This window comes from Serinus canaria, chromosome 1A (assembly GCF_022539315.1).
Source record: "Serinus canaria isolate serCan28SL12 chromosome 1A, serCan2020, whole genome shotgun sequence".
NCBI classification, from domain to species: Eukaryota; Metazoa; Chordata; class Aves; order Passeriformes; family Fringillidae; genus Serinus; species Serinus canaria.
Genome location: NC_066314.1, coordinates 48,390,836 through 48,406,026, shown reverse-complemented (window position 1 = coordinate 48,406,026; position 15,191 = coordinate 48,390,836). Strand labels below are relative to the sequence as shown.

Genomic DNA, 15,191 nt, shown 5'->3' with positions numbered 1-15,191 from the left:
TGCTTGAAAAAGACAAGATGAAGTTAGAAGGCATTTTACTGCATCAAGGAAAGGTCATTCCTCGTGTACTAAAAGCCAATACTGAATTTCAAATCTATTTAAAACAGGAATGAGAACACCAACCACAAACTGCAGCTCTGATATTTGTCACTCCTGAAAGAGCTGAGGAGGGGGACATATCCCTTCTAAGAATACACAGATATGCTGTCTGTCCCCTTTCTTCCCATTAAAAGCAGTTTAGCAGCTGACATCCCTAAAGCACTTCAACTTAAATCCTATAAAGAGGGAAGAAAAAGAGCCTGGGAGTTGTGTTTTGAAAGAAAGAATGAAGGGATCAGCACTGCTTTTTCCTAAACTGAATTTAATACATCCCTAATCTGCTAAAGTAGCTCAAAAATCCAACCTTTCCCCAGAAAATGAGAGAAGTCTTGCATTTGATTCAAAATAACACTAATTTTTAGCTGAAAGAATTGTTCCTTTTTGAGAATCAGTTGGATACAAAGCAAATTAGACCACAGAAGTCAAGTTTTATCCACTACAGAGAACTAAATTATTTCTGTGCTCATTTACAGTGCTGACTTCAAAACAGCTCTTCTTTTGTTCCCTAAATATGCATGGAAAAAACCCTCTTGTTCATCTAAACCAAACTTCATCTAAACCAAACTTCTGACAGTTTAGAACCACCTGCTTCTGGGTTTGCATACCTGTCTTGATATCTAATAGACTTTAAGGTTTTTTTCAGCAGGTCAACAGAACAAACATATCAAAACCCAAAGATGCTATTCAACAGACTACCCTACACTGAACAATCTTAATTTTTTTCAGTATACTCACAGAAAGAAGATTAAAATGGGACAATTATTAACGTTCAATCTATACCAAGACAGTGCAAACAACATCGTTGTGCACTGAAACAAACCAAAGCTACCCAGAACAGCGAACAAAGGTTTTTCATAGAGCAAAACCATAAGGAAATAGAATTCATTACCAGAAGTAGCCATTTGTCCAAGTGCTAGCATCCATTAATTCTGGCAATGCACTGCTAGACTCCACATGACCCTAAGAGGCCATAACTCTTCTCCATCCATGCAAAACATTGGCAAAAAATTATCTTGAAATTTAGGGTTTCTCTCTCTCTGGCTGGTTGCACCTCTGAATGTGTACAGCATGCACACTTCTGCCCAGCCACCTGGACAAAAGCCATAAAAAGGAATTTGTGACAAAACCAAATAAAATTAAAAAGAAGAGTAATTATATTTGAAAGTTTGTTATCTGAACACAGAACTTGCATGTGGAGGCCAGCAGCACACCCAAAACTCCTGAGATTTCCCCAGTTGCATGAGTCCCTCATGTGGCTGTTCAAAAACACTTAAGTGTCACTAAATTGTAGATTGTGTTCAAAATAAAGTATGCCTCTAGCACTCTTGCCTCTCCATTAAAAAAAAAAAAAAAAAGGGAAAAGAAAACACAACATTCATCGTTCATTCCTTCAGTGGCCAGTTGTTACAAAGCCAGGTAAGAACAAAAACTATTTAGTCCACATCCTGACTGAAGAGTGACCAACAGCAAAAGAATTTGCAAGATCTCTATATGGGATAATTAGATAATGAAACAAATAACAAAAAGGCTTCAGGAGAACAAAAAAAGAGGCTACATAGGGAGATCAGGTTGAAGTAGATAATGGGAAGGAAACAGCAAGCTTTTGGAATCAGCAAATAAATATAAAGAAAACAAATGATTCAGATTCTGAAAGAGTCAAGGCAGCAAAAAAGCTAAGTGACTCTGGGATTAAAAAAAACACTAAAGAGAGAGCTCCCACTGCTAAGAGCTTGGTACAGATCTGCACATCAGCTTCATTGTCAGCAGAATGAAAACACACAAACTGGCACAGGGCTGGTTCCAAAACTGTGAAACTGAACGTGGAATTTCACCCCACTGTGTATGTCTGCTTTTTGAATGATTGGAGCAGTAATACCAGTTCTTTAAATAAGTTTAGTCATCCAGTGAGATGTCAAATAGAGCAGTTACCTTTTTGGTCATATTTTTGCCTTTTTTTTTTTCTTTCTGGGTCTACTGCTTTTTTGGAATGTCTTTTCAGCTTGATTTCCACTTTTACTTTTTCCTTCCTCCGCTGTCATCACTGGCACTGTTTATTTACTCCTCCTTTTGTTCAGTTTGACAGGTGTTTTTAATTTTTCTCTGGTTAATACAGTATGCACCTCACTGTTCATATTGTTCTTGCTTCAGTTATTCTTTGTTCTGAAGAAACAGTATCTCTCTGCTTAAGCTATTCTGCTCCCAGAAGAGTAAAGCTATAATGTCCCCCTCAGTTCTTTCTCCAAAACATTAAGAATGTTTTCTCACCTTTAGCATCAAAGGAGTTGCTTTTCATGCACCCACCAACATGGAATACAGACACTTTGTCCTGGGTCAGCAATGGCTTCAGCTACTCCTCCTTCTTGAGTGGACTCCCACCAATACCCAAGCAGTAAATAAGGACAGCCTCATGACCTGCAGTCTTGAAGAAGTTTTGGTCTATGGAGTGCAAGCTGTGTAAATTCTAGCAAGGTAATTTATTTACCCAGCTTAGGCCATGATTCTCCTCTTTCTTCAGTGGATGTTTGGAAACTTTGAGGAGTTGACTGGGACAACAGTTTCCATCTTCCATTTTTCCAGTACGGCTTCTGGAGATGAACTTCAGGATGAAGAAGATTTGAGAAGTTAAGTCTTTCCTCAGCTAAGTCATTTTCCTCATTCTAGCTCTCAACAGACAGGAGATCCAATTTCAGCCTCTGAAGTCTCAAATAGTTTACCCAACACACAACTACCTCACTAAGCCAAACAAGAGCAGCCACCAACAACATCTGAAGTCTCTAAATATTACAGCTGAACAAATTGGCCTCATCATCAAGTAGCTGTTTTCCTTATCTAGAAGCTTGTAATACACTTCCATTATTCAAGACAGACCTTTAAAACTTATAATGTTCATGTTCCTGTTGTCACACTCCATTTCCCCACCAATCTTGTGAATCCATTTATGTAAACATTCACCTGCTTCTTGCTTAAGATTTGTCCAGCAGTGGTTGATCCAGAAGAGAAGAGAGTGGCTGCTGATGGAAGAGGTGCAATAAATCTGTATCCTTCATTAAGGTAAGCTAAACTTGCCAGGAAATTGCCTCAACATTACAGAATGTCACTGCATAATCTAGGACTAGGGTTAGGGGACTTAAGCAAAAGCTCCATACAAGCACTCCTTAGTGGGAGAAACTCCCACTCTCAGAATTAAATGAAAGCCTCAGGAGTTACCATAATTTGGAAGAGACAAGAAACACAGCCACATAAAGTTTTGAGAAAAAGCAATACTAATAAGAAGACAGTTTTCCTAATTTTAACAAGTGTTACTTAATTATGTCACCTTCCTGAGAATATAAGGCACAAACTCAGTAACAAGAACCCTGAAATACAAATTTCATGGCTGTTCTTGGGGGGGGTGGGGGGGTGAATTAAAAAACTTATTAGAAACAAAGCATGTTAAAGTCAACATCTTTTTTCAGGCCTTCACATAAGAGCTTTCTTCCCAGCAAAGCCAGATTAGATACTACCCTGCCATATGCATCCTGTCCAATACCAAACACCTTGTTAGTGTCCAAACCTCACCTCCAAAATTCACAAACTGCAAGAGTACAACTAGAGGAATGATTACATACAAACCCTCTTCTGAATTGGGACAAAGACTACCTAAGATCTAGGCCTGCCTTTCTTATCTACAACAGGAGATACAAAAAAACATACTGTGGTTCTCTAAACAACAAAGAATATGTCAGGACTATAAAAGAAAGGTCATACAGGATCTTCAGAGACATAAAAAAAAAATCTTCACAGATATTTTAGAAACACACAAAATTAAGTTAGGGAAATTAACATGGTCAATTCAGGAAAAAAAACCTAAAAAACAAAACAAAACAAAAATACCCAAACAAAACCCAGCAATTTTGACAGCAATTTTAGGGGGGAAAATTAAACTAAGAAATTATTGTTTTACTTGTCTTTTTCCCAGTCACTACTTAAGGAAATGAAAAAGCATTTGACTTTCAGGAACAAGTATGTCTTCACACTTTTGGCATTACCTTTGTGCTGCTTTTCAGACAATGCTACTCAAGAGATTAAGAGCACACAAACCCAAACAAGGCTACTACAACCTTGTAATCAAATTTTACCAAGGTTACAGTCTCACTTCCCATCCACAGAACAAAGGCCATTCATATCTGCATATGTATTTATTTTCATGACTACATAATGTGCTGGAGCCTCAGATAAAAACAGCCTACAGAAGTATCTCATGCTCCCATTAACAGATAATTCTCATTGGAGCATGGCTTACATGTGAGAAATGCAACCCTGTACATATCTAATGGGTGAGCACAGTATCACCAGGAGGCCACAGTACTTACAAATGAACCATGCAAACAAAATACCACTGCCATTCTCAAGGAAACAGACTTTCAAGACGTAAAAGAAATATTGGAAAGTTTCTAATACAAGTTTTTCCCAAACTACACAATTTAAAATCTCTCCAAAGTATCAAGATTATGTTTAAATCAGAAAATATTTAATTGTAAAAACACATAAATCAGTTAGAAGCTAAATGGAGGTACAAGTCCTTAGAACAAGTCTTAGCTTTGACTGAAGTTTTGTAATCTTCGAAAGCCACGTAAATTTAACAATGGAGACCAACTAGGGAAGACAAGAGAGATAATTTTATCTCTGATGAGGCTCTAAATTGAACAGTACTTAACATCCAAAAAGTACCCATCTGCAACCTGCACAAGAAATCACCACAGTTCTCTAATTTGTCTTTATCTGAAGTCACACAGCCTCCTGGCACTTCCTATATAGTTCAGCAACCATGATTCACTAGTAAAAATTAACCACAGGATATGTTTGGAGTGGTACCTGATTGGAGTGTTGTCATCTGCATTTCTGGTTCCAGCAGGGTCATGTTGATTCTCTTCTCAACACTTACAAGCCCTTCAAGACCTCTCTTTATATAGACACAGATATGTTAAAGAAAAAAAATAATCCAAGAGGACCTCTCAACTTTAATCTCATTCAAAACCTGCAAGACATTGTCATCCTTCTATCAGAAAACTCTGCCTAGTGAGAAAACTCAAGTCTTCCAATATGCAGTCCTCTGCTTATTCACTACAGGCAAGTTGGAACAGCCCAAGATCAAATTACTGCTAGGAGAAATATGAATACTCCACGGGAGAGCAAGATGTGAAGTTTGCAGAAGAAAGGTCCGCCCCTTGATGCTCTGTAAGTGGAAGGGAGGGGGGAGGAAGGGGTCAGAGACACCAGAACTGGCAGTTTTCCCCTTTTATAAGAGGAGGATGACGTCTTGGGCAGACTTGCAATCCCCTAAGGGGCTCTGCTGATGAGGCAATTTCGTTCCAAGGACAAGGAGACCCAGTGTTAACATAAACATGCAGATATCCTCAGCTTTGAAACAACATGGCCAAAGACATACACATCCTGCTGATAGATCAGTCACTTTTCTTCAGTCTTTGCCAGTCCTTTTTCTCAATAACTAAACTACTCCCCTAATCAATTCCCCTTGCTGATCACTAAACCTGAGCTACTCTAACAGATGGCAGTGTCAAAAAACCTGCACTTTGTCATTCAGACTTTTCCTACCGTGGATCACTCCCTTCATCTAAGCAGACTAGGGTTTAAAAAAACTCAGTCTTGTTTCCCACATCCACATGATCAGTTTCAGATTATTTGGGATAGTGGACAAAAATTTTAGAGTCAAGTATTTATTGACTAAAAGATAAAAATAGAATTAAGTCTTTCCTCACTGGATTATTCTAACTCCAAGGAAATTCAGTCTTGGTCTCTAAAGAGTCTCAAGTAATTTGCCCAACAGATAATTTAATTATCTTAACAAACTAATTCCAACACTTCTGTCCCCAGAGAATTATACCCTTATTCCCCATCTTTCCACAAGGCTCATCATCATTTCTCTTTAGGTCATCTAGGTAAGTAACCGCATATATTTGTACCAAGCCCTAAAATATACTGAGATGTGCACATCTTAGATACAAACTTTTAGATTTTAAATCCCTTTTTAAGGATTTAGCAAGTCAGAATCCCTGTCCTGCCACAACAGTATGCATAAAAATGAGTAGCTAGGTGCGCAAAACTGCTTAAGCCCTATTTTTTGACCCCTCTAACATGAAATAAGTTCAGGACTTCTTTACCACTGAGATACAAGAACTCCCCAACAGCTGCTCGACTGCTGAGGGAAGAGCATGGCAGGTTTCAGCAGCATATCTTCCTTCCCACACACAAACACACCTGGAACTTTAAAGGAGGCAGGAGAAATTCATTTAGCAGCTTTAAACAATGCAGGAAAACCCCTTAAAGTGATGATATTGTATGTATCTGGTTGTCACACTCCGTACATCAGCAGTGCGCTGTAAAAGGACAAGGATCGGCTCGTTGGGGTTTCTCTCGAACTCAAACGCCACCTTTGCAGTCCCGCATCTGCAGCCAGAGCAGGCAAAAATCCCAGGCCTAAAATGTTCCTTCTTGCATGCAATCTTTATGAAAAGGAACTGCAGCAGTGCACTATATCCTGAGCATTCAGAGACACCAGTGACAGAAATAACTCTTTACCCACCTACTCTGAATATTCATATGCATCGTAAATACAGGAAACACCCATTTTTAGCAGAAGGTATGCTTGTTTGTGTTGTGATACATGGAAATATAAAAGGAAGCAGTATGACCCAAGTGGAAAGGAAATCTTTCCTACAGTTTCCAGGAACATCACTTAACTCTCTGAAGTATGCACGTGTGCACTGTCGGTGACCACGAAGAGGCAGATGGAATTTGAAGCATTAAACAGGATGTTGGTCATTTGAGCAGCAAGGAAGATGAAGACTGCACTACCAGATGTATTCCAACAGATTCCTTCATTATATTTTGTGGCAATGTATTGATCGTGGCAGGGTCGGGGCTGCAGCTCCAGAAGTGGCTGATGGTATTCCAATAAAAATGAGTTCTAGAAAGCCACACATTACAGAAGCAGCAAAGGTCCCAAAGCTAGGATACAGCTGGCTAAGCACTAACAGCAAGTGACTATTGTGAACTAGTGCAATCTTTCCCTCATGGAGCAGTCGCTCTCTGTTTAAGTAGAACACATTGAGAATCCTGCTGAATGGCATTCTCCCTTTCAAGAGCCAGGCTTCCTTTCCCCATTACTGCCCTTAACACTCAAAACAGCAAAACCAGAAAATGAAGTCCTTACACAGACAAAACAGCTGCCCAGATCTGGGCCTGACTTGCTTAGCAAGCAGTTTAAATTCATGAAAAAAGAATGTTTTTTAAACAGCTATCAAATTGTACGTCTAACGTCTATCCAGCAGCGCTGAACCTTGAAACCTCAGAGGCAAACTGAAGCAAGAAAGCAACTAGAGAGGAAAAACAAAAGGGAGAGTAATATTATGAGCCAGTGATTGTAAAAGGGTGTTAGTCTTGTTACCCTGATAAGGAACAAAAACTTTTTTGAGACCTTACTTGTTAAAACTGCCTTTGGCATCATTCTTTCCAGCTCCGCTATTCCCCCATCATTATTTAAAAGTTTGTTTAAAATATTTCAAGGAGATTACCCCTTCTCAGTTGTTTGGGAGCTCCCCTCAGTAACAGGCCAGTCATTTCTGTCATGCTCTGGATCTCATAGCTCTATCAGAAACTTTCAGACAGCATGCTAAATTTATAGTCTCCTGGGAACACAAAGTCTTGTAACACAAATCTATCCAAGACAGACTGGTTGTTTTTGTTCTAACAACCATTCTCCTTACTCTCACACAAGAGAAAACAGCAAACCTCACTGGAATGCATGTGAAGGACATCAGAGAAAGCTATATATTTCCTGTCTTGGTCCTTTTGCTACAATACAGACTTAATCTTCTTCACATCTAAGTTCTGGATGAGGCAGTAACCACCACTTGGTAATTAAACGTAACTATGAGTCTCCAGAAGGCAGTTGTATACTAGGGAAAAAAACCTCAACAAACCAAAAACAAACAAACAAAAACCCACCAGGACTCAAAAACTGAGAAAATTTCAGAATATTCTCATCTCTTTAAAGCCCTCTCTTGGGAAAAAAATACTATCCCTTGTTTATAAGTAATCATGCCTAGCTTCTCAAATGAGTTCATGAGTCACATAATTTACTTTTTAAAATGACAGTTTACGACATGATTTTAAGAAATTGGTTTTGTGTTTAAAGTCAGAATAACAGGAAGACAATAATAAAATTTGCAAACCCCTTATAAAAAGTTATATTTGAAATATTTGAATCTAACTGTATTCAGTGTAATGACAATTCAAAATGGGAAAGGGATAGCAGAGGTGGGAGAGAGGAATGTACAGCCTTATAAAAGAATTGTAGGAGCAAATCACCTACACAATTATTTAAAATCAAATAAAGTGCCCTAATACTCATGTATTTTAATAGTAAATGGGCATAAGAACACAGGCACTAGATTAGGTCTTTAAAACCATTTTAAAAGTTCAGCTCTGCAATTTCTAAGTATAATCACCAACAGCTTACATAGCAACTATTTATCCCATTCTTTGTACAGCAGTAACAGGAGAACCTTCCCAAACCTAAAGCACATGCCTTTTATATGGCTTGAGTCATACTGAAATTCCACACATTCCAACTAGAATCTCTCCCAATAACACAGATGGCACTTTGTGGAAGGCAAGCATCCCAGATCAAGTAAACCCCAAACACCAGCAAGCTGGTGCAAGTTCACTCCAAACCAGTAATCATAAAATGCAACAGTTCATTGGAAAGAATGTTACCTCATCTTAAACAACCCCACAGTGAGAAAAAAACAGGAGTGTCTGAGGATTCTAACACAATGCTTTTCATAAGCCCTGGACAAAGATAACTATGAATTCATCTGGAGAAAACACGTCAAGAGAGAGAATCAATAAGTTAGTGGAGCAATTATTGTCATTTCAAATGAAAGTTAAGGAGGACTTTTTTTTTTTTTTTAAAGAAATGATCAAACTACCTAAGATATATATATATCACCTGGGTGGGTTTGTTTGTTTGTTTGGGTTTTTTGGGGTTTTTTTGTTTGTTTGTTTTTTGTACATGCATTCATGGGGGCCTGCTCTAACCCTGCCCTAAGGGCTGCGATAAGTTATCTTAGCATCTTAGTATGGGTGACTGACAAAAATCAAGATATACTGAAGAGCTTCAGATGACTCCATAATAGCCCTTTTCTGGCCTGTGTGGCAACAAATGAGTCAGTCACAGGTAATCTCTCATAGTTAAAGTTGAGGTCTTGATGAACATGGGTAGAAAAGCAGAAGGAATGTAAATCTGGGGTAGAAAATTCACACTGAAGCACAAATTAAATAACTGTACCTTAAATGTCCCATTAAGCTTGATGCCTGAACAGAACATAATAACTGTGTCAAAATAGTTTACTAACACCTTACCACATAAGGTTTCCTTCCACCAAAGTGGCAAAAAATTGTTTCCTAGCTATCTGTTCAAATGCTTCATACTGGAATTCTATATCCTTAATATCTTTTATTGCACTTTAATTGTGTAACTTAACAGCAGCTGTTCAGTCAAGTTGTTCATGGTCTTTACACCCAGGTGTCCAGGTGTACCTACCCTTCCAGGAGAACGTGTAGCTGTGATAAGGGAAAATATGAAGAGAAGTCTGGATCTGAAACAAACCAAAACCAACGAGAAAACCCCCAGAAACTGCATCTGGCTGCTCTCCATTTCAGAGAAGGGGAAAAAAAAAAAATTAAAAGGAATCTGCTGTCCTAGGGCATATGGCACCATGCATATACAGGACTGCCTTTGCAATTTTCCCATGGGATACATAATTCCATGATGCTTCACAAGCCAAAGACATTTCTATTTTAACTCAGCTAATAGTTTATGTTCCAGAACTGCAGTCTGTCACAACAAACACGGTACAAATCCATGTGATATTTTTCTACAGATACCTACAGATAAGCCAAGTCTGTTTAGCAAAAGCTACAGAAAGAGTTAATCTGTTAAAAACTCTCAGCATAAGTAGTTAGTTCAGCTGTGAGTCAGCAGTGCCTGTCTAGAACTGCAAACAGGAGACCCTTTGACACAGATAGGCAGCTTCCAGCAAGTCTCCTACTTACCATCTCCTCCCCTCCCACTGCCACTCAGCTTGAATCTTCCTCATACCTTGAATTTGGCAAATTGTCACAGAAGCAGTTTCACTGCACAAGATACCTTCTACAAACACTTTGGATTGTTCAAATGTTTAAGCAGATTGCCATCGCAACTGGCAGATCATCTCTGAACTTTTTTAACATGTCTGAAGGACAACAACAACAAAGATAAACCATATTGAAGAAAGGAGATTTAACAAGCTCAACAGCTTTCAACAGCTGTGCAACCCCAAGATAAGTGAGAAGTTCCCACTTGAAGGAAGACATTTATTAACTCAAAATGCATCAGCTAAATTTCTTAATAGCTCACTAAATTTCTTAGCAGCCCACTAAACCCAGTGTTCTTTTATGCCATAACAGTTTGCTAATAACCATATTTCAACAGCACTTTTCATTCCCATAATACTTTAATGAATGTACACACAAACAACACATAACAAAATATTGCAGCCTGGGACAAGAGAGCATTGTGTACCTCCTGTGTACCTCCAAAGATAAGGAATATTCAGATAATCTAGCTCAGGGACTTTGGACTTTATGCCTCGCCTGAAAAACTGCCCCTCCAGCAGTAAAATTCCCACTATTGTGCTAAGCCCTGATAAAGAATCAGCTCTGAAGAGGCCCACCTAATGAGTCATTTCCGGGAATATCCTCATTTTCTTTGGCAACAGATATGGGCAGAGGTGTTCCTTTTCAAATACTTTTAAAGTACAACTCTATTCTACCTGTTCCAGTCAAGCAGATTTGCAGCCCACAATGACACCGCTTCAAAGCTGAGCCCATAAAAATAACATTACTCAGATAGAGGAAAACCATCTATTTCTGTTAAATGTTTCTGAAATACCAATTTTTAATCTTATCCAAACAACTGAATCCTGTAAAGACTTTCATTCCTGTGCCAGAATATCCTTTCCTCTGACTATAACAATACCATTCAAAGTGCTGCCACAAGTTTCATTTTTCTGAAAATTACTCTTATCTGTTCCCAGCACTAGTATCGTTTTCCCAGTGGCATCAAAAAATAAACTGCTTCTTCCCACTTCAGGATCCTAGATCATGCCTTATTGGCTAAAAAGAACCGTGTTTCCAGACAAATCACAATGTCACCTTCATGTAACCAGCTGTCAGGTGCTGGAAACAAAGGCTCATATGCTTTTCCCATGTTCCAGCTCTCTATCAGTTTCACTGCTATCTCTATTAAATACCACTTGAAATCTCTCCTTGCTTTCATAACCATAAAATGCCCAAGTCTACCACTAGTTGAGATATGCTGAGATCACAGTCTACCTTGATGACTGACATTCCAATTTTCTTCTATTTACCATCACCACATCTATCTCCATCTGTTGTATTTTATCTTAGAAGACTGCAAACATTAAGGATGAAAAATTTTTTATTCTGTTATTGTCATTTCTATCTTCTCCATTTTTTTTGTAAATATAATTGTGATCACATAATGAGGGTATAACATCATTATGTGATGGTATAACATATATGAATGAGGAAACTCTTTTTAACCTCCTAAAAACCCAACACTTTGGGTTTAAGTTAATAAATTCTTCCAAATTGCAAAATATTGATACACCATTCAAAAAAAGGCACGGTCATTTTCTAGATAAAAAGACCCAGCCATGTTAAGTGAGATACCCCTTCAATCCAAATTACTTTCCTTCAGTGCATGTATTCTAAATCACTATCCATAAGCATTATGTTTTGGCTATAAAGCCACTCTGAAGCTCCCCAGCATTTCTCATATGCTGTGTCATGCAACCCCATAAGGTCCAACACTAAGGCACACAGGACTCGACCGCCCTGAAATCCACAGTACCCTGCAGGTGATAGCATGAATTCAGACTGCAGCAAGGCCCTCATATTGACAAGAGTTACCAAGATATACCCCAGAAGACGAAGTGAAGGGAGATCACCAAAAGGAATTCACAAAGAGAAGCCACCACTTATCAAATGGTTTCATCGCTCTCTCACAGGATGAGGCTGAACATGCAAAGGCTTTCATGGCAGCCTGGTGATCCTGAGTTTCAGACAGTTTACAGCCTTTCAAAGCCAAGAATTCTGGTCACTGAGTAGCCTTGCATTTTGCCACTATATTGTAACCCACTATATAGTTGCCCATAAGACACTATCAAGTTGATAAACATGCACAGGCCATTCTCACTCTAGGATCAGAAGGCCTACTGGGACACTTCATTTTTAACTCTAGGTCTTGCTTCTCCTTCCAGGAAGTCTGAAAGAACCTTTGAGACATTTGCAGTGAGAAAGTTACTCATCCTTGGCAAGTGCAGACCAACGTGACAAAGAAAAACCTACAGATGGCTACAGTCTGAAGGTGAGCTAACACTCCCTTTAACTGTCTCAGTTTTGCACAACCCAGTCACCCCAAAGTACAGGAAAGCTTTTTCTGGTATTCACCTAAAATAATAATATAAAATGCTTTATCACTGGAGCTCTGTGGAACTTCCACAGGCACTAACATCAATCCTTCCAACAGTGTAAATACATTTTGTGAACTCTGGATCATTAGTTTTTCCTACAAAAAAACCACAGCGAAAAGCAATAAAAAGCAGAGCTGTATCCAGAACATCTACCATGACACCACCACTTGGTGAGGACATGCTACATGAGACATGAGCACGCTGTAGCACTTACCATTCTTCCTTTCACTGAGTGGGGGCAGGTTGGGGTTCCGGCCATGATGGAGGCTGAGGGTCAGCTCGGGCTGCAGGGAGAGCTCCTGCAGCTCATTGGCAACAGCTTCGCTCTGCGGGCTGGGGGCCGCCGAAAGGGACACCAGCACCGGCTCGTCGTCATTGTCGCCAGCCCCTCCTCCGTCCAGCCCATTCCCAGCAATGACGGAAGGGGGCAGGCACACCACCCCGGAGAAATCCACTTTGGCTTTCGTGATGGCAACCTGCAAGACAAACAGCAAAAAACAGACCATAAATCTCACATGAGAGTCTTCACCATATGTCCAGTTCATCATGGTGTCCTCCATGGTACAGAGAGACAAACTGAGTTTGTGTGACCATCATCACTTGAAATCCAATGAAACTTGCTCAACTCGGCAGTTTAAAAACTTGAAAATACCTCCAACAGAAACCACTGATGAAAATACAGATTATTATAATTTTCTTAGAAAGGATAAGAATATTCTCAATTTTGAGTAATTTAGGAACCCAGATTGATTCACTCCAGTGAAGTCAGCCTATTTGGAACCTGGCTGAACTCTTGACTACTGTCCTTTATACCAACAATAGTGTTTTAACAACAGTCTATTTGAAATCCAGTCAGGTAAAGTAATCCTTCATAATAAACCTGGAAGGACAGCTGAGTACAACAAATGAGGATTTTCAGATAAAAATCAACTGCATGTCAAAAAATAATTCTCTTGTTCCATTCTGTCCTCCCCATTCACAATCAGTGAAAGTGAATAAAAGAAAAATATTCCACATACTCAAAAAAGCTTTTCTGTCTTAAACCCCAGCTACAGCAACCAAAATGTGCAACATATAAAGGGCTTTAATAAAATAAGTAATTTTAAAATGCTTTATTATATTTCCATAATTCTTTAAATAAGTATTCAAAAGCCACTTCTATGTTCAAATTAAAATTCTTTTCTGTTCAGTAATTTAAACAGAAACAAACCAGCGGTAAGTCTCCGGTGAAATGGTTACTGTGTCAACATTTAAACAATAACGGACATTATACAAGGGCAATCATATTTGGTTTTGATTAATGAGGACGGAAGTCTCCTGTTCCTTAGCATTCTGCTGTTTCAGCTCAGAAGACTCGGCTGCACTGTTGGAATTTAACAAGTAAAAGGTACTTGCAGATGCTAACCTTCAGCTTTAAAAAGATGCAGGTAAAGCAAAGTCAAAACCATCAGGATAATCCTTCAGAAACCAGTCAAAAACCATAAGCTGGAAACAAGGATTTCAGCAATACAGATTTCATTAAGTATTTCCGACTTAACACTCATAATTAACCTGGATGAGTGTGACAACGTCAACACATCAATAGCTGACAAAGGAGCTCAAATAGTCACTTTCCCCACTTGCATACTTCAGTTGATAAGCACCATTTGGTCTGCAATGGCCAGAACAAAGTTATAAGCGGTACAAATTCAAATATTTTTCAGCGTTTATTTAAGACAACAATACAAATTCACTAGTAATGAAAACATGTTATTTCATCCATGTTGTTATACATTCATTCCCAGGACCCTATGTCATGATCTGAAGAGAAGCAAAGAAAAGAAGGGTGGAGAAAAAAAATAGAAAACAACAAAAACCAGCAACTGAAGCTGGTGCTTGTTAAAACAAAACAAATGAGACTGAGCCAAACCTTACTGCCATATGAAGTATTTGCTTTTACTTCAGTTAACATCTGGCTAGAAAGTGCCTACTCCTTCCTTGATATTTTTCCTGTCCAAGGCAAACATGAAATCCTATCTTTTTGAAACAAAATTTTAACGGTAATCTGAAAAGAGAAAAAGTTGCTATCATGCCCTTCTCTTAATAATGGATAGAGAAAACCTGAAAACAGAGACCCTTAAACCATAGACTCAAAAGAAGAGACTTTATTCAGCACAACAACCTTTGCAAAGCCTGGAAAGAGGTAAACCCCACCAATAACAGCTGGCCTCAGGCCCTGTCCCTGTAGGGTGGGAGACCTGTGGAAAGGGGCTAAACTGCAGAGTAATTGCCCAGTTAGGAGGCTGGCTGGTAAGGGCTGCTGTCACCAGTTAGAGGAGCCAAAGCCAATCTGCTTCATGGAAGGAGATGTACTGGAGGCAATACACCTTGCCTGGCTCCACATGGTGTTCAGCTCATGCGGAAGCACAAGTGCAGCCAGGCCTGAAATCACAAACAGGTGACAGACATATCTAACACTCACCCCACAAAGACAGGGAACAGCAGAATTCT

General features: G+C 39.1%; 1 protein-coding gene across 1 annotated transcript in view; it reads right to left on the bottom strand.

Moving 5' to 3' along the window:
* MRTFA (myocardin related transcription factor A) overlaps positions 1-13,022 on the bottom strand; it is a 76,854-nt gene extending 63,832 nt beyond the window's left edge. Inside the window, exon 1 of the mRNA XM_030238385.2 lies at positions 12,916-13,022. Coding sequence (XP_030094245.2) covers positions 12,916-12,960 — 45 coding nt within the window. The 5' untranslated portion in view covers positions 12,961-13,022. The remainder of the gene's footprint in view (positions 1-12,915) is intronic.
* Positions 13,023-15,191: the final 2,169 nt, after the last annotated feature.